This window comes from Nasonia vitripennis, assembly GCF_009193385.2.
Source record: "Nasonia vitripennis strain AsymCx chromosome 2 unlocalized genomic scaffold, Nvit_psr_1.1 chr2_random0009, whole genome shotgun sequence".
Lineage (NCBI taxonomy): Eukaryota > Metazoa > Arthropoda > Insecta > Hymenoptera > Pteromalidae > Nasonia > Nasonia vitripennis.
This window is the reverse complement of record NW_022279616.1, coordinates 1,607,667-1,633,393: the sequence shown is the minus strand read 5'-3', so window position 1 is coordinate 1,633,393 and position 25,727 is coordinate 1,607,667. Positions and strand designations below refer to the sequence as shown.

The following is a 25,727-nucleotide window of genomic DNA, read 5'->3' as shown; positions in this document are numbered from 1 at the left end:
TCTCAAAGCGCGATGATGAAGATCCTGGATGGTTGGACAGCCTTCTTGCCACTTCCTCTAGCAAAGCTGGACTCTCGGCTGGGAAGAGAACGTGGTCACTAAACTTCTCCAGATCTATAGGACGATGGATACCACTCTCCATGAGATCATGTATGTCATGTCATGGTACTTCCACGTTGGGGTAGTCATGGGCTTAAGTTCTTGCGGTTCATGTGCTATGCTGATTCTAGGAGTAAATTGATACTAAGTACTATCAATGTTGAAACCTGCAGGCAGAATGTTATTGCAGTCGACAGTTCCTGATAACACTCATCGACGTGGCGTACGACACATACCGATGGTTCACAAGGTATCATATGAGCCCATTCGCCCAGCACAACTGCCATATAGCCAGGCTTTTTCATAATAGTCATTGCGACAAGATCAGGCTTATTTTGAATGTGCATAAGAGAGTTCTCAATGATTCCTCTCTCTAAGCGACATCGATGCATCATGATGTCTTTATATGTGACTTAAACTGCATTTTGACATGCCGGGCTAAGTAAGATATTTTTGTGTTAAAATATGCTGCTATTTCAATGTCTTCTACGGCAATATCTTTACGTGCAGGTGGACCCTGACCTGGTGCATACTCGGTGATATATAATTTGGGATGTTCAGTGCGGTAAATTGTATACCCGCATAAGGATATTTCACCACTCTTAGTAAAGCCAAAGTGTACCTCTTTAGTTTGAGTTAACAAAATATACATCTGGATTATAACTTGTGTTGTCGCCTACCCTAACGCCTTTTCCTTCAAATAAAATTACAAATTGTTCGTAATCACACACAGGTGTCGGACGATACTCCCAATATATCCTATTTTGATCAGCGTCTATGCATTTTGTATCTGGCAATTGACAACGGGTTCCGGAAGGTAAGATAATTTCTTTTTTAATTCTATTGGCAGAAATTATACGATCAGCAAAATTGATTTCTAACTCATCAGTAACCACTACCTTTTTGTAAACCGAATCATTCATTGTAAATGTTGAGCCCTCACAAGTGCCATCTTTATTTTTGTCTCCGCTTATAATGACGGACCGAAAATTTGTAGTATTAACAATTAGGTTTCTTACAATGTTTTTTTCATATTCAAACTGACCATGACGATGCAGGTCTTTACACGTGTCACGTGTTATTGCAAGATAGAAAGTTGCTGTTCCCTCAAAAACGTCTGCGCTGTAGGACAGCCAATCACAGCGGCGGATGGTTCGTTTAACTAGGACTCTGCATTGTTGAATGTAAACTGGATCGTGTTCTACACTTTGCAGCATGTATATTAATATTAGTGACATTTGGCTCATCTTTGGTGATGAAATCACATTAGGTGATGTCCGTCCGCAATCGTACCCAGTAAGTGCATTCACGCAAGTGATATACAAGAGACTAGGGATGTCGATATTTGATAAAATATCGATAATTACGTATCGATAATATCAGAACAGCGAACATCGATTTGTCTGATGTATCAGAACGCAAATATCGATATTTATAAATATCGATATCCTTTTTTAATGAATTAAAATAAAATGAATATAAATCATTTATTTAAATTTTAAATACCCCCCTTTTCTATTGCCAATAAAGGAAATATACATTATAAGATTTCTTTATTTCTCTTACAAACTTACAGTTTTGTTAAAATAAGTTATTGTCATTACAAAATTCTGGTATACTAATAATACTTTTACATTGTCATTTATAATCACAGTTTGATTTTCATTGATTAAAAATTATTTTACGTTCTTGTTTCTATTCTAATTTACAATGTAATTTTTAATTTACATTCTTTATCTTTGGAACGTTAATTGAAAGATTAATTAAATTAGCTATTAAAGTTTCCAGTACTTTAAAGGTAGTAAATTTAAAAAAGTAATTGTTGAAAGTGTTCTGGTAGTAGACGGTTCCTATTTGAAGTCATGATCAATCCAGCTGTAGAAAATAGTCGTTCAGATGGGACTGAAGTTGCAATAATTATTAGATGATGAATGGCTAGATCAGCTAATATTGAATCAGAAGAATTAGGATACATTTTCCAAAAAACTAGAGGGTCGTTATCTTTTGAAATTAGCGGTCCATTCAAATAAAATCTCAATTCTTCCGGCATCTCTGATTGATTTTGATTTTCTTTTTGCATCTTTCGATTAGCTTTAAACAACTGATGATGATAGCTCCAAAAATCGTTATTATCAGACTTATCTTCAGGAGCTTCGATACTTTTATTCTGATTATCTTCTAATAAATGTGCACGTAGATTATGAATCTGTTTTGCAATCTTATTTATTGCATCTGCACATGCTATCTTATTCTTGAAATATAATTTTTTAAAACGTGGATCTAGTAAAGTTGCCATAGCCATTATTGATTTTTTTTCAATGTTTTCAAAACGTTTATTAAATTGTTCTATCAGTTTGGTTTGAAAATGGATTCCTGTAGCAGTAGTAACGATGCTAGATTCTAATTATTTTTCTAATATTTTTATTATAGGAATAGCTTGACGGCCTGTTACGTATTTCTCTCCACATACGATTTTTGTTGCATTGTAAAACGGCTTTAGTCGGATTATTAAATCCTTAACAATGTGTATTCCGTCCGCTGTAAGCATCGGAGGTGATTTTGGCAATTGCAACAATATAGGAACAATTTTGTCTGGTAGCACAATAAATCTTTCTAACATGTGGTAATCAGAGTTCCATCGTGTATCAACACTCTGAATTAATCTATCTTTAGTGACTTCACGCAGCTTGTCTGATGCATTATTGGATTGTTTAAAAAATCGCACAATCTCTTTGACTTTGGTTAGAGTTGGCCCGATGCCAATAATGCAGATGGAACTAAATTCAAGGTGTGTACCAAACAATCCAAATATTTGTCTTCTCCAAACGCTTCTTTTACGGCTTTTTTATATTAGCAGCATTGTCGGTCACTACTGCTACAATGGAATCCATATTAATTTTCCAATCCTTGACTATCTATAATAGCCAGTTTTTTAGATTTTCTGATGTATGGTAATCGTTCAATTCTGTCACGCCAATGTTGATAGATTGAAGTCCATAGTTATGAATAAAAAGGCAGGTTACGCCTAAATAACCTACATTATTTAGTGTATCGGACCAAGCATCTGCAGTTAAAGTAATGTATTTTACTTTTGATAGATCTTCCTTTACAATATTCGATATACATGCGTATTTTGCCTCCATTTTTTGAGCGATTGTTGTTCGACAGGGTATCTTATAGTGTGGAGCTGCATAATTTAAAAGTGTACGCAAGCCTATCTTCTCAACACAACTATATGGCATTTGATCTTTCGCAATCATAAAAAAAATCCTATTGAGCATTCCGTTAGCCTTATCTCCATCTAAAATCAATGCAAATTTATGTTTACATATATTATCATACACAAAAGCTATTTTGAAATTCTGACAAGAATATTAATTTATTTTATATTCACCATTGAATGATTGCTGATTCTCAAATAAAGTATTTACTTTGAATTGTTTTGAATTAGTACTTTTTATTGATCCAGGTAATTTTTCTTCTATTTTTTGACTTAATTTTATTGATTTTGGACCGGTACCATCATGTGTCTCATCTTCTTGTTTTGGATAATTGTTCAGAGAATCGTTTTCATTCGGATTTGGCGATGTTGCTGTCAACTATACAAAGATAATTATAATTGAGATACGCTGCTATTAATACAGGACAAAAATAAATAAATGATTTTTACTAACCATTTTACGCTTTTGGGTTTGTCCTGATTTGTTCGCAGTGGAGTCCTTGACAATTTCTAATCTAACATCAGGATGATGCTTCTGTAGATGAGCCCGCTAATTTGATGTGTTACCTGAATTCTTTACGACTGCATTACATAAGTTGCATGTAATAGTATTATCTGACTCTTTCATCATGTACGTCCATACACTACTTTTTTTGGAGCCACTAAAAAATAAGATAAATTATTAGCTATGAATATAACACTAATTTTGTATGTTCTAATTAGTTATATGGAAATGGGAAATAAAAAAATAGGAAATGAGTGTAATGAAGTGTAACATTTACAGTGAACCTCAACCCAAAAACTGACGACAATTGACTCAATAAGCTGAAAAAAAAAGAATATTATTCAAGACATCATATTCGTTGTTAAAAACATAACTAACTTTTTCTTTTGATAAAGTGTATTCAAGTCTAGCACTTACTAATTTTAATTATTTTATTCCAAATATTCCTCGTCACTACTACTACCATTAATTAAAACTGTATCTGCCAGGCTAACATCGGACACATCCAATTGTAGAATCAAATCGAACGCAATACTCAAAATACTTTTAATGATAAATTATTTATTACTTTAATTTGAACTTCGCATTTATCATCTATTTTGGTGTTACTAAAATAAGCTAATATTGAAGTTTTTCTATTCGATTGTAGGGTTAACGTGATGTCTCGTAAGTCTTCAGTACAATAGTAATTTTCAACGAGTAACCGATTTTTCAGTTGTGTAAATAAAATTTTCTGATGATCTAAATAGTTCAATAAACTAGCAATAGTACTATTCATCTGTAACAAAATATTCGATATTGACAAAGATAAAAACTACAATTATTTGTAGATGGTATATAGTATGAATTTCAGAGTTCAGACTTCTAAACAAAAATATCTTACCTTATAACATCAAAAGGTGCAAGTGGTGCAAGTATATGTACCATATACTGAGACTCTGAGCTGAGCAATCCAAAACGGAAGAATGATATTAACATGTAGTTTCTGAAAAATGAAATGTAAAAAAAATGTAAAACGTATATTGTATAAGAGATAGTCTGATTTTAAGCTATAATTTTCATTATTTAAAAAAAAAAAAATTAATTTCCAAGAAACTGTTCTTTCCTGCTAAATAGCCAACTTGCCTTATTTTCAGTAGTTTTGTTCATATTCTATTCACAAAGTATAATTAACCTCTGTACCTTCTATAATTGCGCAACACGTTTGAATGCCGGTGGCCGATATGAACAAAGATTCCGACCCGACAACCCCGAAGTCGCTAAACACTTCTCTACACTACAAGTCTATTCTAGCGGTCGCGTAAAGAGAATTTGCACGCAACGTATACGTGCCGATTCGCGGTATCGTGCCGCTTGTCCCTGGCTCGAGTTGAAATTTGAGGTCACCGCTGGCGCTTACGGCTATGAAAAGATGCCAACGCCCAGCGGGGCGATTAGCACGCGCGTGCTTTGCGCTTTTCTAAGAATTTGCCTTGTTAGTTGTTGTCGAAAACAAGCCGCTGCTTGCTAGAAGACTCTCATTTGCTTTCTTACATGAGAGAAGTTTTTGCAATTTGCGCTGACTTGCACGAGGAGGTGCCGGATTCGATAAAGAAAATTTGCCGCCCTCGCGATGTCTTTGGCTTCACACAAATCGCCGTTCCGGGGTTGCCGTCGTATGGACTGTCCAGGAGGCCGAGGCCGTGGGAGACTAGGAGTGCGTGCCGCGTGCCAGGACAGGAGCCTGTCGTAAAATTGCTTGCTGTTGCTTCTGAATCTCTACCACGTTCTGTACTGTGGGGAATATTTTATATGAAGATGAATATTCTAGAAGAACTCTATAGAACAAAGAATCATCAAGCCAATGATTCTTACAGTACGCTTTGGCAAGCCTAACACGAATACGAGTCACGAACAGAATAAGATGTCAGATGTGTTCGACGTTCGACCGCACAAGAAGAGTTTCCAGAGGTATCTGGTATAGCGTTTCCTTCACAAAAATCGAGCACGTGCATAAAACTCTCTTATCCTCAGGCGCGCTTACGAACTGCTCTCTTACCCTTATACTTACGCGGTTTCTACTGGACGTATCCGACATCCTTATCATCACTCGTACACGGTCACAGTCGTCCCTCGTTTGACTCGTCACCTCGTCAGCTATCGTCGGTGGGAGTGGAGAGTGATACTACCTACCGTGTGTATATATATATATATATATATATATATATATATATATATATATATATATATATATAACATTTTAATTATAATATAACTTACGTAAAGGCTGTATTACGCTTGCAAATTTTTAAATTATTTTCCTCAATGTTTTGTACGTCGTGTACTGTTGAAAATTTTAGGTAAATTAAAAATCCGCACTGTAGTTTCGAAGTTTACGAAATATTGTATAGTGCACAAATATAGTGTAAGTATATTTGTATATATATGATAAAAATTTTGTGTAACATACAAAAAGTGAAATTTTACATATTTTTTGTAAAATACGGAATAAATACGTAACAGTGAAATGAAAAAATATCTACCTTGTATTTTGGCCTTCTTACAGAGGCCCGATTTCCCCGCGATTAGACGAAACATTCCCATTGCTTTTTTTGTCTATCTGATTAATATTTTTCGTCTTCAGAATATTTGCCGCAGACATAAACAAAGTCACCTCTTCTATTGTTGTGCACCTAAATACATAGAAAAGTAAGTATAAAATTAAAAAAGTTCTAAACATAGATTAGCTTACTGGGATTATAATTAGGTAAAGTTAATATTATATACAGTTTCAGAGAAATGATGGATAAAAATTATTAAAAATTTAAATAAAACTATACATTTAAATTACTTCTACCTTTTTAACAATATACATACAAAAATTTCTTATCTATATATTTATTTAGAAATGTATGACAAGGAAAAAATTTAAAATAGACAAATAAATGTGACGGTCTTACCTTTTAAAATTGTATTTTGCAAATGTAAGTCCAATTATTACTATAATACGTTAAATTATTAAGATGAGCATGTAGAGATACTGTTCTTCATTGCATGCGGCACTGCAACTGAGAACTGCAACCGAATACTGTTAGAGATATAATATTGGACAAAGAAGATTCTGAAGGTAAACAAATTTTAATAAAATTATATTAAACTATAAAACGAAGTGTATTCATCTCACTAAACATATTTATTTTACAGAGGAAAACGAAAACATTCATTACGAAAGTGACGAAGAATTAGAATATAATCAAGAAGAAATAACTGAGTAAATCAATAGTATATTACGATGCTAGTGAAATAGGTGATTTTCGTCGGAGCGTAGCGAGGGTGACAAAAAAGCGAGTGTGATGATCACCTATTTCGCGCACGAGTATCGTATACTATTTTTTGACTCGAGTGTGCGAATCTACGTTCTTAGCAGTTGAGCGTGCACGAAATTCAAAGTTTCGCACACGCTGTGCGTGAAATTCAGAATTTCGCGCACGTAGTGTGCGAAATCTGTATTTTGCGCACTAGTGTGAAAATCAGGCATTTCGCACACGCTAAGCAGCTATGAAAAATCGAATTTCGCACACAGAGTGTCAAAAAATAATTTATAATATACAATATTTTATATAATAAATAGATAAATAAATATATAATTATGTTGCTTGGAAGACAAACTCAAATAATAAGCAATCAAATAATATTTAATGTTTATAAATACTTACTTTTTATACTTATGTACAAATTGCAACGTCCAAATTTAAGTAAGTAAACAAACAAACGAATTAATAAGATGCCATTTAATTTAATATTTTATAATCTAATATTACTTATGCACGGTCCTGTACTGATGCGTAGAAGCATGTTTCGTAATTAATATATTTTTTAAATTGTTAAAATTATTTTATTTATATTTTATTTATTTGCATAATTGTGAAATTTATATACGCATATTTATGATAGACAAACTATACGTGCAGTAGATACAGATACTAGAACGATTATACATTATTATCAATATTATTGTCATAATAAGTATAATAACAATAATTGTTGTTGTTGTTATGCTATTATCAATACAAATGATAAATACAATAGCACCAGATGTTTATATTACACCAGGACGTCGTTTGCGCACTTTTGCAAAATTATTCAGCGCGTCCGCCGCCATTTTGTCTTTCGCCTACGGTTTTTCAATAATTTTTTCAAATTCATATAATTACAAACTATGCTTTTATAAAATTGCATAGTGCATTAAATTGAGGTGGACTAGAAATCGATAAAAAATAAGAAGAAATGCAGATGATACCAGTCGGCTTATTCGCGAAATTCAGCAACTAAGTTAATTTTTTCTATACTTGTCCCCAACCTAGACTTCTGCCATTTTTTTTTACAGCTTAATAATGATGTAAGGAATCCATAGCCAAAATGGCAGAATTAAACCTTATGACGTCACTTTGCATAAATATTTTGCAACTTAGGGCACCTCTGCCGCTATTTTGTCCCCAACCTACACTTCTGCCAATTTTTTCCGAGTTTCCTTGTTTCAAGGAATGTTTATGTAAATTTTCAAACTTGTACCAGATCACGACCGTAGTTCGCAAAATTTACCTATTTGATTGCACGCCCACGCATGCATACCCAATTAGGACTTCTGCCGAGCCGGATATCGACTCTTCGATAAATATCGAATCGATATCAAAGGAGAACCGGCTTAAACCTTATCACGACCGTTTTTAGATGGCCGGCTCTTGACTGCCGACTTCAAAGGGTAGTCAGACGTAGCCTACGATCTTCGTGTAGCTGCCGTCGGCAAGCTTAGCGCTGCGGCCTTGATTTGACATTACCTGCCGTCTTAGCGCACTCGCGAGTTGCAGTCCTATGAGCCCCATGCATACTCGTGATGCGCCGTTATTATATAGGGCTCTGAATCGGAAACAACCGATTTTTGCCTGCATCCACTAGCGTTTTTCCTGGGGATTATCCTCGTCGCACGGGAGATTTTCGTTGTCTCCCGCGTGACTCCAGAATCGCTTCTATCAACTCGTCCGAGTTTATTTCGATTCTTCCGGGCTCCGTTCGCTCGTCGCTATGTTGGCCCGCCTCATCTCTTCCGTCGGTTTTGCCTGCCGACAACGATGAGAGGCGGCGGACTTCTGCGCGCTCTCGAAGCCTGTTGCGCTTTTCCCCCCTGTTCGGGGTCCAACACTCTGCTCGCGTCGATTCGTGCCTTCTCAGGCGAGCTACTGCTCGCCAGACGCTGATCAGTAGCGTCTGCCTCTCCGGTGCGTGCACTCCCCTTCGTTGCTCTTGAAGTTTTGCGCGCGCAGAGTGACTGACTCTCCGCGTCGGTGACCATAGGACTCGCGCTCCTATTCGCCTTCCCTGCATCCACGGTCTCCTTGGAGTTACGCGAGCGCGCGTCGACCGCTTTTACGCGCTCGCTTCTCCTTTTTCCTCCGGGCAATCTCTCTTGAAATTCCCGATCTTTTTGCACCTGTAGCAGACCGTCTCGCCCTTAGGTGTTCCTGCTTGTCTGCTTTTGTGCTGGTTTTCGCGCTTATTGTCTTCTTCTTTCTTCTTGCGTGCGTCATCTGCTCGAATCTTCTTTTTAAACTTCTCGATTCTTTCGTCTAGCATTTTTGCAAACAATTCAGCCATTTGCGCATTGCTGTCGTTTGCGTTTGGCATCTCGACGGTTGCTACCTTCACAGCTGCGGTGGTAGGTTGTTTTCGCTTTGTCGGCGAGACGTATGCCAGTGACGCCAGTAGGGTTTTTTCTGACGGTGGCAGCGCGCGGTATTCTTGTCCGCTCGCCAGTATGGTTTCTGCCTCTTCGGCTATTCCACGAAAACTGTTCCAGTCGTAGCAGTCCATTCTGGGAGTCAGCCTTTGTATTTCTAGCCTTAAATTCTTGTGCAGTAAATCTAACTGCCTCTCTAGGCTCGGTTGGGGATTTATCTCCTTTATCATGCCTCCGAGGCACGTGATGAAGTCGCGCACGGGCTCGTGCGCGCTCTGATACCTCTTCTCTGCGTCTGAAGCCAGGCGCTGCTGGAAGCGCCTGTTCGGGCCGTACCATCTTGTCGCCTCCTTGTGGAACTCTTCCTAATTTCTCCAGTCTTCTTTATTGTTTTCATAACACTCTGCAGATACTCCTGTGTATACGAACTGTAACGCTGCCATTCTTTCCGCTCCCGTCATCTGTGCTAGGGCCATGTTTGACTCAAGCCTATTTAAAAACCTATCGATTCCCCCCCCCCCCCGATGTCTCGATGAAACTCTGGCGCGCCTCCACGCGTTCTTCTTTTACTTTGCCTGGGTTTGGTTCTAAGGAGGCTTCGGAATAGGCTGGCTTGTACTCCCCTATCAGCCATTTCTGTAGGCGCATCACCCTGTCCTCGTAGCTTCCATCTTGTTTAAGGCGTAGGCTCGACAAAGCCTTCTTCATCTCGTTGTTGGTGAGATTCAGTACCCATCGTCCCACCTGTTCTTCTTTCTCGTCGCACATCATCTGGTTTGTTTCTTTTTTTTTTTTTTGAGCGCGTGAATTCGCTTCTCGCAAGCCCTATCTAATTTTCCGCTTTCGTTGGTGTCTCCGGTCAAAAAATGCAAAAATAATAAAAAAAAAAACGAAAAAGAATACAGCAAAAAAAAAATAAAATAATAATCGTGCAATAAAAAAAAATAAAATAATGCTAAGTTATTTTGTCAACTCAAAAAAAAACACGCGACCGATTCGTATCGATCGTCCTACCAGGGACACTGCCACTCCTGTCTCTATTTTACAGGGTTTGTACAGTGTTAGTTAAAATTAGGAGACGCGAAAATCTGGATCCTGCAGTATCGTGAGCGCGAGTATCTCGCTCGCTCGGCAGGCGGATTCAAAATTTTCCTCTAAGCTCGCTACTCCGAGCAGCCAGTTTGACCTCTAACCGTTGGCTATACCGTTGACACGGTATCGCCGCGCGTTCCTCTATACTGCCTCTCTGCCGGCAGTTCGAGCCTGACTCGCGTGTAGGAACTCTCGGCGATGTCGCTCTACCGCGCTGGCTCCCAATAGCCGCGCAACGAAAACGAATTCTTTGTTTTCGTCCGAAAATTGGACTAGCCTGCCACTGGGCTTAACGCTATCACCGCCTCGCCGAGAGAGTCTAACTCGCGAGTCTACCACACTCGCACTCGCTGTACACTTCCCCCGAGCCAACATTTGCTCCGGCTGCGCGCGATGTAAACAAACGCTGTTTACGTTTACGCCGCTCGCTCGCCGCTGTCCTCTCGACGCGGTTCGTTGCGTGTGTTGTTGCTACGCTCGCTTTGAATTCAAATTTCCGCGACACAATTTTTCCGTCCGCGAGGCAAGCCAAAATTTTTTTTTTTCGTCAACTCGACTTTATTTTATCCCGAACCGGCCTACACCTATTCTCTCGCTCGTTGCCTGAAACGTTAAGGCGCCAGTTTGTAACGGGGCAACAGGAATTGTGCACGGCGGTCGGGAAGTCGCCCCGGTCTAACCCTGCCGAGTTCGTGGACGGAGTATAGGAAAGACGTGCTTGAGATTGACAATGCGAATACCGTTTGTCGTAATGAAACGTAGTATATTAAAGTCACTTGATATGTTACAATAAATTATGCGCGGCGCGCGAGAGGACTGATTGCGATAGTCGAGCCGAGCGTTCGGTGGACGAACCTCGGCTTTGGCGTCTGTAGTTCGCGTCGGTAATAATTCGGTAAGAGTCAATAGACTTACGGGGTCGTAGTGCGCGGAGTGTCACAAGTTCCGGTGTGCGAAGTCGAAGGCGGTCGTTTGACGGCTGGTGGCGAGAAGGCGTCCCTTCTAGCCAGTTTGCACGGCTTCCTGGTAGGCTGGATGCTAGTGCTGCGAGATCTCACGTCCGTGTGATTGCTGAGGATGATCTTCGCCTCGTGGTGTCTCGTGCTCTCGCCTCGAAGATGCTTCTGCGCGGGGTATAATGTCTCGGTTGCGCGCACGTGTCTGAACGATTCGCTATTCCGATTCTATCTGACTTCGCGCGCGGCCTCTCGCGCGCGCTTCTCCGCATGACTTGACAACACCGCGCCCGGCTGCCGAGCCATCATCGCGCGACCAAACGAGCGCGCGCGATACGAATTCGAGGCCGCTCGTTACAGTTCTAACCGAGTGACGTTAGGAGTGAAGTAAATCGCGCTAGTATATATTATTAAAGCTGTACAAGATTTAAATCATTTTATTACATTATGAATGTGCTTTCTTAAATGCCTATAAATTTAAGTTCATGGTACTAGCAAGGAACGCTCGCTTAGCTCGCGATTTACAAATTAACTGTAATGATATTTAATTATTTGGCGTTTTATAATTAAATATACTATTAACTATTAGATGTACTGTTAAGTCGCAATTCCGACCTATAATTGATTATTGAATTTTTACTTACTTGGGTTTAACTGCTTGGGCTGGAAACTCTGCTGCTGTGCTGTAGTCATGCTTATACAGGATGGATATATTCAATAGAAAAACACTTGTAGTTGATTGACTTTCACGATTTATTCAAGATAAAGTTCTATAGGTATCGGGATCGCGACTTAGCCTGGATAACTCTTGTCGACGGATAGGAGCGTCGTACAAGAGTCCAGATCGAGTGTATAATTACAACTGATCGCTCGGCGTATACAGGGGATACTCATTAACCTCGCTGATCTACTTATTAATCTGAGTCGTCAGTTTTCGGCTTCGTAACGATTCCGCTGATATTGCTTAAATGCAATACGTCTCAGGACGTCACACCCCCACAATTAGCCGATTACCCATTGGTACAATGGCAACTTTATTGTAATATTACAGAAAACTAAAATTAACTAGTGGTTTACACATAATTTTGATCCTTAAAATTCTAACATATTTTAACAATAATTTTTTTTTCACTTAAAAATTCCAACTTCTTTACTTGAAAATTTCAAGAATAGTTTTCCTTTATTAATTATTATTGTTTAAAATCATTAAATGTTTTCATTTTTATTGTTTTATATTTAAATTACTAAATATGCTGGAATTTTATTTACATATTTAAAAATCATCAATACATCGTATATGCAGAATAATATGATCGGAGTTTTAACATTAGTCTCAAATATCTATAAACTAACAATTTTCATAAAAAATATAAATTTTGTATACCTGTGTTGTTCTATACGTAGAATAACATTATAGGGGTTTTATATAATAGATTTCTTTTATAGCGGTGTTAATGAAAATAAAGATATACTAGCCTTAGATTGTGTCTGAATTTTCGCTATTGTGATTTTACCTGTATAGGTATTTGCATGTGGTGGGCGTGAAGGAATAGGTGGTGGCATTGGGGCGGATAATGGAGCGGTAATCTTTATTTCTTGTAATTCTGTCTCTTCATAAACTCTGTTCTTCTTTTTATTCATATGAATCTGCTCTTTTATGCTGCTTGTATTTTCCAGTGTTGTCAATAAATGCGTTACTGAGTTGAAAATGGCTCCACATAGATGTATTGACCATTCAAATATCGTGTGTAACGTGTAGCCTCTAATAATGGTATCGATGATCAGTTTTCCAATATGCAGGATTATGATAAAGTATCATGATAAACAGATGAAAATGACCCACATGTGATCAGTTTTTCAATAAATTTCTTATTGTATTTTCCGAAAATATGTTTTAAGATGTTTTCTCTCCTGCCATTTCTCTGGCAATCACATTTAAAAGTGATGCCTTCTCTATTGGAAACATTAATTGCTGTTGTAATTGGTCCAACTCTTCTTGAGAATATATTCCACTTGTTGCCAGTGTTTCGACAGACTCAAATATCCATCCAATCTTCGTGTTTGGTGTGAATTTTATCTATTCCTCCGAAAGTATGTAGGTACTATTGAGTTACAATTTACTTGAACTCTCTTCTTCACCAGAATATGCATTTTTGGCGTTAAGAACCAGGTTTCATTTCCTGATAAAACTGGCAAATGATTGTAGCATTCCTTTAGATGCAAAATTTGTACTGTTTTTGGTACACATTTTATTAAATGTACCACTTCTCCTGCAATTCTTGCTATGTATCCAGGTTTTTTCATAATACTATAGGCAAATTCATCCGGGGAAAGAGAGGCTATGGCTAAGGAATTTTGGATTACCTTTCTTTCAATTTCACATTTTTCCGTTATTAAATTAAAATATAAATTATTTAGCTGCTTCCCTGAATGCTTTTCTACATATACAAATTTCGAATTAACATATGTAAATAAATCTAAGTTTACGCTATTTATATTACTAATTTTATCGCTTTGGAAATAATACGCATTTAAATAACTACTCTTTTCTATGATTAGTAATTTTGGATGTTCTGTTATCCTTAATAGCTAAAGCGAACGTTACTTCATTTTAATTTAGTGCGCAAAAAATTTCATGATTAGTATCGCTAAAATATTTTGTTGCTATCCCTTTGAAAAGAATATCAAAAGAGTTTCTAAAACATTCCCCTTGCGGTAAAACTTCCCAAAACATGTGTCCTCCTTCCATATCTATACAATGTTTTTCAGAAAATTTACACACCGTTCCTGAGCTTAATCTTAATTTATCATTTTTTAAACTAACCTTAATACTATTTTGAATTAACGTTATTTTAATTAAGCCATGATCAAATACCTTAGGATCCAAAACTATCAGCGTAAGATGCACCTGAGCAAGAGTTGCCCTCTGCACTTCCAGCAAAATCTATTCCTTTTGTAATTGTTCAATTTACCTTCTAATTTGCTATTGTGTGAATATTATCATACTTAAAAATTCCTGTATCATGAATAAGTTTATATTGTTCATGACTTACTTCATAAATATATTCCTGCTCTCCATTTTCTGTAGGAATAAGATGTCCGAAGATTCCACAGCTTATACTGTTCGGTGGATTTCTATTTTACATTGTATTACCGTGACTTCTCGGAATTCAGCGACTTCTATCAGCTCGATGTTGACGCTTGTTGAATTTACTTGTGTATTGTGGAAGTCGCATTCTCGTGAGTCCAGTAGAGAGAATGTTGTTATGTTTGGTGTTGTTGTGCCGCAGTCGTATCCTATTATAGCGTGACTGTTTCGAAAAAGCGTAAAAATTATAATCATTTGAATAATCATGTTGTCCATATTCCTAGAAAGAGAAATATTTTAGTATAAAATATGGCAACGACTTAATTTATTTGTATGAACTGTTTTTGGTTTTCCATTGTAATTAATAGTTACATTACTATTTTCATGTACTCTCAGGATCTCATATTGACCCAAATTATGGTTTTTCTCCAATTTTCCTGGTTTTGGTTCTTTTATTAACCAGACCTTTTCACCAATTTTTAAGTCGATTGGATTTATAAATCGATCATAATATGCTTCTGATTTTAATTTTGAATCTATCAAATTTTCTCGAGCTAATTTTGCCATCTCTTGCATTTTTAATACAAGATTTTCTAAATATCCATTAAACGTTGGCAATTACTCTGATTTTTTTAATGTTTCGCTAGATGGAACTCTAGCTGGATAACCAAAAACTAGTTCATGTGGTGTGAACTTATGGCTCGCATGAACGCTCGTGTTATAATGAAACTATGCGAACAACTCAACCCATTCGATTTTCTTTGATGTAAAATTTTTTTCTTAACACGTGCATGAAAAAGACCCGTTTCCATGCCTCTAAAGTGAATGGCAAGCTGCTCATTTCGAGCGTGCGGGAGGGAATAGCCATTCCCTCCCGCACGCTCGAAATGAGTTTTTGTTTTTTCGATCCAGTCCAGGTGAGATTGGAAAAAAGATCTTCTGTCATCTTGATGCATTTTCTAAAATACGTGGAAGCTGCAGCTGACGTATTGCCTCCTCCCAGATAACTTAGATAGTCCACCTGTAAAATATAATTTAAAATTAAAATATATATATATATATATATATATATATATATAAAATACAACAAAAAAGACCTGGCTGCACAGGTAAACAGCCACACAGAGTAGAGGTAAATGAAATCTGCTGTGGCAGATAGTTTGCCAATACTTTGTATACTATCTGTACAATTTTACTTACCTCTATCTAAAAAAGAAAATTAATTTCACTAGTCAAGAACCTTTTAGAATTCATACATTGACAGGTTTTTTCAATTCTTTTTTGGATAGAGGTCTTTAAAATTGTACAGTTATTATAAAAAGTATTGCTAAACTTTCTGTCGAAGCAGATTTCATTTAACTCTACCCTGGGTCACTGTTTACCTATATAGCCAGACGCGCAGTACCACTTGGCGGGTATGTCTTTGCAGGTAAAGTATGACACAGAGTAGAGTTAAATGAAATCTGCTACGGTAGATAGTTTTGTAATAGGTTTTATAATAACTGTAAAATTTTAGAGACCTCAATCTATAAAAGAAAATTAATTTCACTAGTCAAGAACCTTTTAGAATTCATACATTGACAGGCTTTTTCAATTCTTTTTTGGATAGAGGTCTCTAAAATTGTACAGTTATTATAAAAAGTATTGCAAAACTATCTAAATTATTATAATCAATAAAATGACTTACAAAAGCATTGTAGTCGTCTTCCGACGCATCATCGAAGAGAAGAAGATCTTCTTTTGTCGAGAACGGAAGAAATGCCGGACGATCTTTTCTAACCATGCTCTTCTTCTTCGTCTCTCGTTTCGTCGTTGTATAGATTTTGCTGTAAAATGAAATATTAGGTTAATACCATTTAAAATACCAAGTACTACTCATTTTAAATACTTTTAAAAAAGAATTACTTACGTTGCAAGTTCTTCGAGGTTTTGTAGCCTTGTATCGAACAACCTATAAATTAATAAAGAAACAGTTAATAGGAAATTCAAATTAAAATACAAGTAATTATCATAATTTACAGTAAAAATAACACATACGTCATTTTTTCCTCAATTCTGAGAAGCGCGTCGTAGATTAAGCTATGTGGAAGAAATGGATTAGTAATTTAGAATACAAGGAATGCACGAAAATTATAGATAAAATGGAGCAAGATAATTTACTTTTTCTCTGGAGCTGCAAGCTGGGCTGAAGCTGAAGATACTGATGGTCATGAAGCAAGTGGAAGGGATGATTTTCTTGTCGGAATAAATTCAGAACCATCTACTGCACCAACTACATCTGAAACAAAACGACGATGAAATTGCTGTACGTGTGATGGATTGTGTGTCTGTGTCGAGAGTTCTTGTAATGTTGTTTGTGTGCGTTGTACGTTCTGTGTTTGTGCAACGTTTGGTAGCTGTTGCTTGTGTGTTTGTAGATAATTTAGTGATTGTTTCGTGACTGTATGCGGTGTTCGGTTGTATGTTGTAGGTGTCTTCTGTGGTGGTGTTTGTGATTGAGTTGCTGTGTATGGATGGTTGTCGGGTTTTTGTGCAGGTGTTTTGTGTGCCCTAGAATCAGAGCGAGGCAGTGGTCGTGGAGGCAGCTGCTGATTTCCACTCTGCTTCCTTGAGCTGCTGGTGGAAAAAGATTTCAGCGAAGCCATTTTCCGCATCAGATTTTGGTCTGCAATGCGAGGATCCAGTGCTCCTTGATTTTTGTTGAGACTCATCTAAGTAATTAAATTACAATAATTAATACAGTTAAAATTAAGAGACAATGATTGCAATAATCTTACTACTACTAATAATATTAGTAATCTGAAAAAATATTAAATAAGAAAAATTGATATAAATACTAAAAGAAATTAAACTAAGCGAGTGTTTCATGCGAAGACCACAAACTAACTACGATATGAAAATCACGAACTACATCTTTTGCCGGAAGTTCTGCCCAGTATGGCATTCTAAAACATTTAGCTACCACCTCATCAAGCTTAACGAGAGAAATTTGAGAAGATAACTGCGAACACAGTGTAACACCAATTGATGTAGAAGCACGAGGACTCTCAAAAAAATTTTCGATTACTTCAAAAGGCTTTACTAATAAGTAACAATCATCATTTTCCATTTTAATAACATTTTGCACAATACAAATTGATCTGTTTTCTAAAATAACCGTATTATCATGTTGATGAAATGATATTTGAAGTGGCCCTTTAATGATCTTCCTGTACTGAGTATAGCTACAATCGATCAACGGCTCTGGACCATTAAAATGCCTTCCAACGAATTTCAAACTATTTGTATTTATCCTCTCATGACGATTGACTTGACAATGTTCTGATCTCCTATTTGCAATTTGTTGAAGATGTTGACCTGGCTTCCGACATAATTTTCTACAATAAGTCATATTGTTCTCAAAAGGAAAAGCTGAATAACCATCAAGTGGTCCAAAAGATCTTACATCATCAGGAAGATGTAATAGAGCATGCGTATTATAGGAAAGAAATTCGATACCGTATATTTGTGAAGCATGACCAACAAATATTTGAATGCACTGTTCTGCAAAATCAACATTTTCCTGAGAGCACCAAGGACTAACTAAAATCCTAACATAGATTCCCTCTTGAAGAATCTGGAATAATTCCTGGACTGTTTTTTCCAAAAAAACGCGAGCACTCGTTGGTTTTTTCGAACCTTTGAAAATACCTACAATTTCTGGAGCACTCTTGAAAATGTTAGCTATACGCACCTGTATAGGCCACATCAAGATTTTGCTTTGTTTATCTAAACTTGCTTCATCAGTACTAATATCTATTTCTAGAACATCAGGAACCTCATGTATAGGAGTAGATGAAACAATTTTAATTAAAACTTTTGCAACACCTAAATGTAAGTATTCTTATCTATCCCCCCCGGCTATTTCTTCTGGAGGATGAGCCATGATAGGAGTTTTTAAAATTGTACGAGCGTCCCTATGTAGATTTGCGAAACAACGATGTGTTCCCAGAACGTGCAATACCTCATTGATTTGTTTATGAGACATATTGCAATCGGTAAAAGCTACAGCTAGCCTATTCTCGAAATCCTCCAAGTTTTCATGAGGTTCACTACAAACTGAACTGCGATCATCATCGCTAATCGATGAATTAAGCGTTTCGATGGAAGAGGCACGGTCAGAATGGATCATATCATTAGCAAAATCATCCGTGATATCCTCATCACCAATCATACGGTCATCTAAACTGTTACTAGCATTGGAAATGCGATCGCTTTCAGCTGCAATATCTTCTCTAATTCTACCACTAGTACTTTGAGAATTGTCGTGACGAGCCCTATCATACAACCTCTTCATACGAGCCCTGTGATCGAAACTACACTCGTCTAAAGACTTACGACTACTCTGCATGGACTTTAATTTATACATATCTATGCTATAGTAGTCTAAGTATAAAAAAAATACAAGTACTTATCTATATATCAAATAAAAAGTATAGAAAAGGTTTTTTTACAATAACCTTGAACCCTTAAAAGGCACCGAAGCTCTCCAACCTTCTGATGAACCTCCGTCCGTGCGATGATTTTGTTAATACACCTAAAAAATATAAAGTTTATTCAGTTTATGACTATAAGAAAGGCTAACAATATAAGAAAAGAATTTATAAAGTAAAAGACAAAGTTATTGCATGATTCAATAATTCAAAAAACAGTAAAAAATAATAGCATCATTTAATTTCTTATTATTAATTTTAATTTAAATCGAAAAAAAATTGAAAAAGCATGTCAATGTATGCATTCTGAAAGGTTCTTGACTAGTGAAATTAATTTTCTTTTTTAGATTGAGGTCTCTAAAATTTTACAGTTATTATAAAACCTATTACAAAACTATCTACCGTAGCAGATTTTATTTAACTCTACTCTGTGTCATACTTTACCTGTAAAGACACACCCGCAAACTGGTATGCGCGTCTGGCTATATAGGTAAACAGTGCTACAGGATAGAGTTAAATGATATCTGCATCGACAGATAGTTTTGCAATACTTTTTATAATAACTGTACAATTTTAGAGACCTCTATCCAAAAAAGAATTGAAACAGCATGTCGAGCAAATTGAACAGCAACAGCATGACCAGTGAAATTAATTTTCTTTTTTAGTTTGAGGTCTCTAAAATTGTATAGTTACTATAAAAAACATTACAAAGCTATTTGTCTCAGCAAACTTGACTTAACAAATTTTGTTCAACACATACCTGCTAGATAGCAATCCAGTTGAGAGTCCTCCAAGATGATGTTATTGGAAAGTGCGATGGATGGTCAGTTTCTTAAATCTGCTCTCCGTTTGTGAACCTGCAACTACAAATATATTGTAAACAAAAACTGTAAATTTATACGATGGGAATCTGTGGCAAATAAAAAGGAAATGTTGAGAGTCTTCCAGTTGATGTTGCTGGAGACTGATGAACTGTCAGCTTTTCACTCGCAGCTGATAAGGCTGGGCTTTCCTGTACAGCCGCCTGGACAGCCTCCTTCTAGCCGCAGATGTACGCAGGCGAGGTGGGCGCGGTGTACAGCTTTTCCAGGAATTGCCTCTCGACTTATCAACGATTGGATTCTGAGGAGCAAGTTTGTTTATTACAAATTGGTATTTTTGTTAAAACATAATATTACACTTACTACACTTGACAATTGAACAAACAAGATTGCAATGCAAGATAGATAATTATTGATGATCAATAATTGTCGCTCGAGAAAATTTCTTAGCTCTTCACGCACAAGTCGCTAAAGCAAGAATGAACGACAATTCTCGCTAATTTAAACAGGAGATAAAACATAAGAAAATCGCGCGCATACGGCGCAGTCGCGCGCATGCGGCGCATGTCCAGCGGCGCGAATTTTGAATCTCTTAAATTCAAAATGATAATAAAAAACTTTTGGAAAAATTCTAATATTAAATATTATAACCTAGTGGATATAAAAATATCTTAGAATGTAGAAATACATGTATTACCAGCTAACTAATAACCTCTGCTTATTTCTATAAAAAATATTACTTGATTGTACATATTGCGAGTAAGATTGTTTTATAGATAATAGCAAACACAATGCAGTTAACTTGTGACTGCAATATTCATACATTCTAGTAGAATGGATATACGAAAGTATAGCAGCTGGTTACTCGTTACCTATCAATAATTTTCAAATAATACTTATCCAGTAAAAGTTTTGACATACACTGCTTCTTCATCTCGTTCAAATCATAAGTGGCCTTCTATGCTGTTGCTACCCTCGATGATAACTTCTGCTTTTCCAGTGACTACATGAAGGTGATCCAACGTAGTTTAATTGATTTCCCTCTAGAAAACACAATTTCAAATATATCAGCTGTGTAACAAAATCTAACGAAACTATTTTCATGTCCACAAAATTATCGCACTTTGTCTTTTTACACTATTAACTCTTTCGAATATTTCATGCAAAAGCTAAATACGATAACTTTCTGAATATCTACATCAATTACAATATAGAAATGTCGCAGCATAAATTAAAAGTTACTTATCTAATTGAGGCTGCTGGTCGTCGTTTGAATGTTCATCAAACTTGTTCATCTTCTTCATCTTCAGCTGAGAAGTGATAATGAGTGTCAGTATAAATGACGACATTGATTTTCTTCTTCTTTTTGTTTCTCAAACTATGTAAAATCAGCATCCTAAGTAAGGGGGACGCAATGGCACTCATGTAAAACTCTACATTACTTAGACAATGTAGAAAAATCGATACCCAAAGAGGAAGTTTTCACATGATTGCAGGAATGTAAGCCAACATTTTCTTGAAGACCAAGATATTTGTCTGCTGCACCATACATTTTATTTTTTCCAAAAAGCTGCTTCCTATGGTCAGCCTCTTCCCACCGCATGTTCATGGCTTTGTTGGCCGATGTTCAATTACTGCTACAACTTTGTACTGACCCTGCTAAATAAACAAATTACTTGAAGTAAACAATTTTATAGAATAATTCAAATGCAATGTCCTAACAATCAATCTCTGTTTTAATTTTGATTAAATATGACTGAGATTGATTGTGAGGTTAGGTCAAAGTATACATACTCATGGTTATGTTTTTGAAGACTCCGAACTGCACAAAACTCATGAGAACTACTGCACTAGAGTTAATAACTGCACTACACACATAGTTTTCGTTTTATAACTCTTGTAAATATGTTTATTTAAACTTCTACTGCTGCTCCAATTTGTACTACTGCGCGGTGCTAGAGTAAACGTAGACTGCTGCAGAAGACACATCTCCAAATATGATGGCGTCTGCTTTGCATCCTTGCTCCGAAACGGGATATTGTATTAAAAAAATTACTTAATTTCTGAACAACAAAATGCATTGCAACCTCATCGCTGTTTTTGATAAGTTGCATTGCAAACAAACAGCGCAGTGTACTGAAAAATTGCAGGCAAATTGTCACTTCAACATGTCCCGCAATTTGTCGGCACGCGTGCTGACAATTTGCCTGCTTACAGTGCGCCTGACAAAAGCTGACCGCAAAATGACGGCAATATGACGGCAAACGCGCCGAGCAACGGTTGCGCTGATATTGCTCAGCATGCGATGTTTTCTGGGATCTATAATCTATCACCAATCTATATCTTTTCTCTCCTGGGATTAGCTCCTTCTTCGGGACTACTAACGCTGGCGCATTGAACGCACTTTTTCTTTCTCTGATTGCTTTCGTTTCTTGTAATTTGCCCATTTCTTTTAAAGCTAATGCCTTAGATTTGTGTGCTAATGGATACTGCTTTACGTATACTGGCTTGTCAGAAGTTAAGTTGATTTCATGTTGTTCTACGTTACATGTACCTAATTTGTCGCCCTCTATCCACAAACATCCGGATATTGGTTTATCATTCGCTCGATTCTTTCGTCGTTTCTTTTACCTCCGTTTTTTAATTGCAATTTCTTTCGCAAAATTTCCTTCCGTCTCGGTTTTCTGGTTTTATTTTCTTGGTTTTTATTTAAAATTTTAGTTTCTATATTTAGAATTAATTTCTCATCAATATTAAGTTCTTCTACTACTTGAGCCCCTGCTGGTATATAATCGATGTCTATTGAAACGTATTGATATTTTTTTTCTTCAAAAATTATTTTTTTATCTGCTTTAGATATTTTTACATTATTTTCCTTCATAATAGTTAATATTTCCTTATAATTCAGCCTTTTGGTTTGGGTTGGCGCTTCTTCAGGCGTTACTTGCTCTTGTAATACTGTATTTACGTCAAGTATAAAATTTTCTATATTTTTATCATCATTTTTCAAAAAATTTTCCAAGTTCCTAGACTTGTTTTCATTTATCCTTTTTTGTTGTAAACTTTGTAATTCTGATTTGTCATTTATTTCATGGATTTCCGATATTGTGTTTAAAATGGCGAAAACATCATTATTAAATGTGTTTTCTGTGACACTATAATTTTCTAGTAATGGTTCTGCCTCATTTATCTCAGTATTCTGTTTTTCATGTGATTGTTCAGTTTGTTTTAACTCATTCTCTATATTACTGATTTTGCTAGTCCTACTTTCTTCGTAAATCTCTTGATTTTCTTCATGTTGCATTCTGATTTTATCAATATTATTCTCATGATCCGTTTCTATTTAAATATTTTGTTGTTCTATATTATATGCATCATTGTCGCGAATAATTTCTTTTAAAATTATATTCAGAGTAATTTTAATTTTACATTATTGACCTCTAAGTACCCTTCATCTAAACGTAATTTACTTCTTCTTAACAATTCAATTCCCAGCTACGTGAAAATTAAAGTTTTTACCATTTATCGGTAGTTCTACTATACCTAATGTTTTTATAGAATTATTTGTGATGCCAGATAATAATATTTTTTATCTAGCAGTTGTGTTCCTATAGGAATTTGATTTTGTTTTATTATATTTATTTGTACTCCACTATCGACAAGTAAATTGCATAAATTTTTAGAATAGGGATTTATTATCTCAACATATTCTAATAAATCATTTAATTTTAAATGATATATTTCTAGTTTGATTTCTTTTTTCTCGAGCAATTGAACCTCCTACTGATCATGATCTTCATAATTTGCCCTGTTCTGATTCTGAGATGCTGTTATGACATTTGTTTTAACCGTGTTTTCTGTATTGCTGAGTGGATTTGTGTTGTAACTTCTCGATCCCTCGGTCTAGCAAGGTCCTACGCTCTGCTGGTTTTGTAATCGGAAACATTCTTCTGTCATATGGTTTGTATTTTTGCAGAGACTGCAAAATTTGCTCGCACGCATTTCCAATGATTTTACTTCGGTACTATTTTTTATGTTATGACCGCTTTTGTTACAATATGTACAGTTTTCCTCTCTTCTAGCAATATTTTCTAAATTCTTCAATTTTCTACACTTATATACAGGGTGACCACGCATTTCGCAATAATCACACTTTATTTGGCTATTATTTGTATTTTGAAAATTAGTATATTGATTGTTATAGTTGCTATATTTTCTAAAGTTATTAGAGTTACTAAAATTTAGATATTTACTATTTGAATTATTAAAACTTTGCTGTTTATTACCTATTTGAGGACAGTTTTTAGCTGAGTGGCCTTTTTCATCACAGACTTGACATTGAATATTCGCTTGAAAAGATTTTGTCTTGTGTTGCGCTACTAATATTTTGACTTTTCCACATTCTATGGCTTCATGGTCTTCTGCATTACAAATTGAGCACATTATAAATCTGTTATTTGCAATAGGACTTCTTACTAACGGGCAGTACTTTACTGAATGTCCAAGTTGATTGCATCGTTTGCATATAACCTCTGGGCATGCTTTTATCGTATGGCCCGCGCTATAGCAAAATTCACATGAATTGCTAACATCTGCCTTTTTTGTACAGGCAGTTGGATCATGACCACTTTCCTTACACTTCCAACACAATTCATATTCTATTATAAATGGGCATTGAGTCACTGTATGGCCCATAACCTGACAATATTGGCAATGATTGCCTTTAATTTTATTCAGTTTACACGCGTCTATAGAATGTCCTTGATTATTGCAAAATTTACAAATCAATTCAATTTTATCCTTGACTTTTCTGCAGTTGTTCGACAAATGCTCCTTGTTTTTACAATATACACATCCCGAATTATGACAGAATAATGCTGCATGCCCATAACTGTCATAGATTTGACACGCGTATATAGTAGCATTACTTGTATTGTGATTATGTGAATTTATATATATATATATATATATATATATATATATATATATATATATATATATATATATATATATATATATATATATATATATAATTTATTTTATGGCATAAAATTCCTCTTTTATTGAATTTCGATTCTATTTCTATAGCTTTTGTAATGGCTTCTGTTAAATTGGTTACTGCTTCCAATTCTATTCTGATTTCTTGCTTTAATCCTTCCTTAAAACCTTGAAAAGCATCATTATTTATTTTAGTTTCAAACGCGGCCTTTTTGTTGCTGTGAGACCTTGTACTTCTTTTCTGTCCTTAATCTTCAGCACTAACTCTTGCAATCTATTGTCAAAACTAAGAACCAATTCGTCCGGTTTTTGCAAAATTTCTTCAATTTGCCCATACAGAGAGTGCATATTCTCAGTAGATGGGTATATCTGTCGTATTGCTTTTACGAAATCTTCAATAGTATTGATTGTTGCATTCAACATTGCCTTGTAAGTTTCCCCTTTTAATTTAATTTTCAAAATTGGAATTAAATTAGCTTCATCTGCTGCTGATAACATATTCTTGGCATGTTTCAATTTTTCGATGTATTCATTTACCGAAATATTTTTTCCATCAAATTCTGGCACCAAATTAGCTAAATATTTTAATGATAAGCGTAGCAGATTCTCCGCCATGTTGATATCGTTGGCACGATTGCCGTCAAGAAGATTATCAAAATCAAAAGTAAAATTAAACTTTGAATTACTCGGGTTTCCAATTAAGCTAGGCTGGTCACTAATACCTTCTATATCTATTAACGATGTCTCCTCAACTCCTTGTAGA

At 35.9% G+C, this 25,727-nt stretch overlaps 3 protein-coding genes across 3 annotated transcripts; all 3 read right to left on the bottom strand.

The window, feature by feature from the left end:
• Window positions 1–1,761: 1,761 nt before the first annotated feature.
• LOC116416518 (zinc finger BED domain-containing protein 1-like) lies at window positions 1,762–2,503 on the bottom strand (the record flags this gene model as incomplete). The annotated part of the gene is made up of 1 exon (XM_032601579.1): window positions 1,762–2,503. A coding segment is annotated over one exon (597 nt), but the record flags the coding sequence as incomplete, so codon positions are not given.
• On the bottom strand, window positions 2,483–4,150 carry LOC116416522. Its single transcript, XM_031925306.2, has 3 exons — window positions 3,774–4,150; window positions 3,494–3,698; window positions 2,483–3,400 (listed from the first exon to the last, which is right to left on the bottom strand). The coding sequence occupies exons 1-3, from the start codon at window positions 3,774–3,776 to the stop codon at window positions 3,015–3,017; spliced, it is 594 nt and encodes a 197-aa protein (XP_031781166.1). The 5' UTR covers window positions 3,777–4,150; the 3' UTR covers window positions 2,483–3,014.
• Window positions 4,151–13,816: 9,666 nt separating this feature from the next.
• Window positions 13,817–20,590, bottom strand: LOC107982121. The gene is made up of 6 exons (XM_031925305.2): window positions 19,906–20,590; window positions 16,834–19,249; window positions 16,711–16,752; window positions 16,583–16,624; window positions 16,361–16,499; window positions 13,817–15,694 (listed from the first exon to the last, which is right to left on the bottom strand). The coding sequence occupies exons 3-6, from the start codon at window positions 16,713–16,715 to the stop codon at window positions 15,416–15,418; spliced, it is 465 nt and encodes a 154-aa protein (XP_031781165.1). The 5' UTR covers window positions 16,716–16,752; window positions 16,834–19,249; window positions 19,906–20,590; the 3' UTR covers window positions 13,817–15,415.
• Between the last annotated feature and the right edge of the window lie 5,137 nt (window positions 20,591–25,727).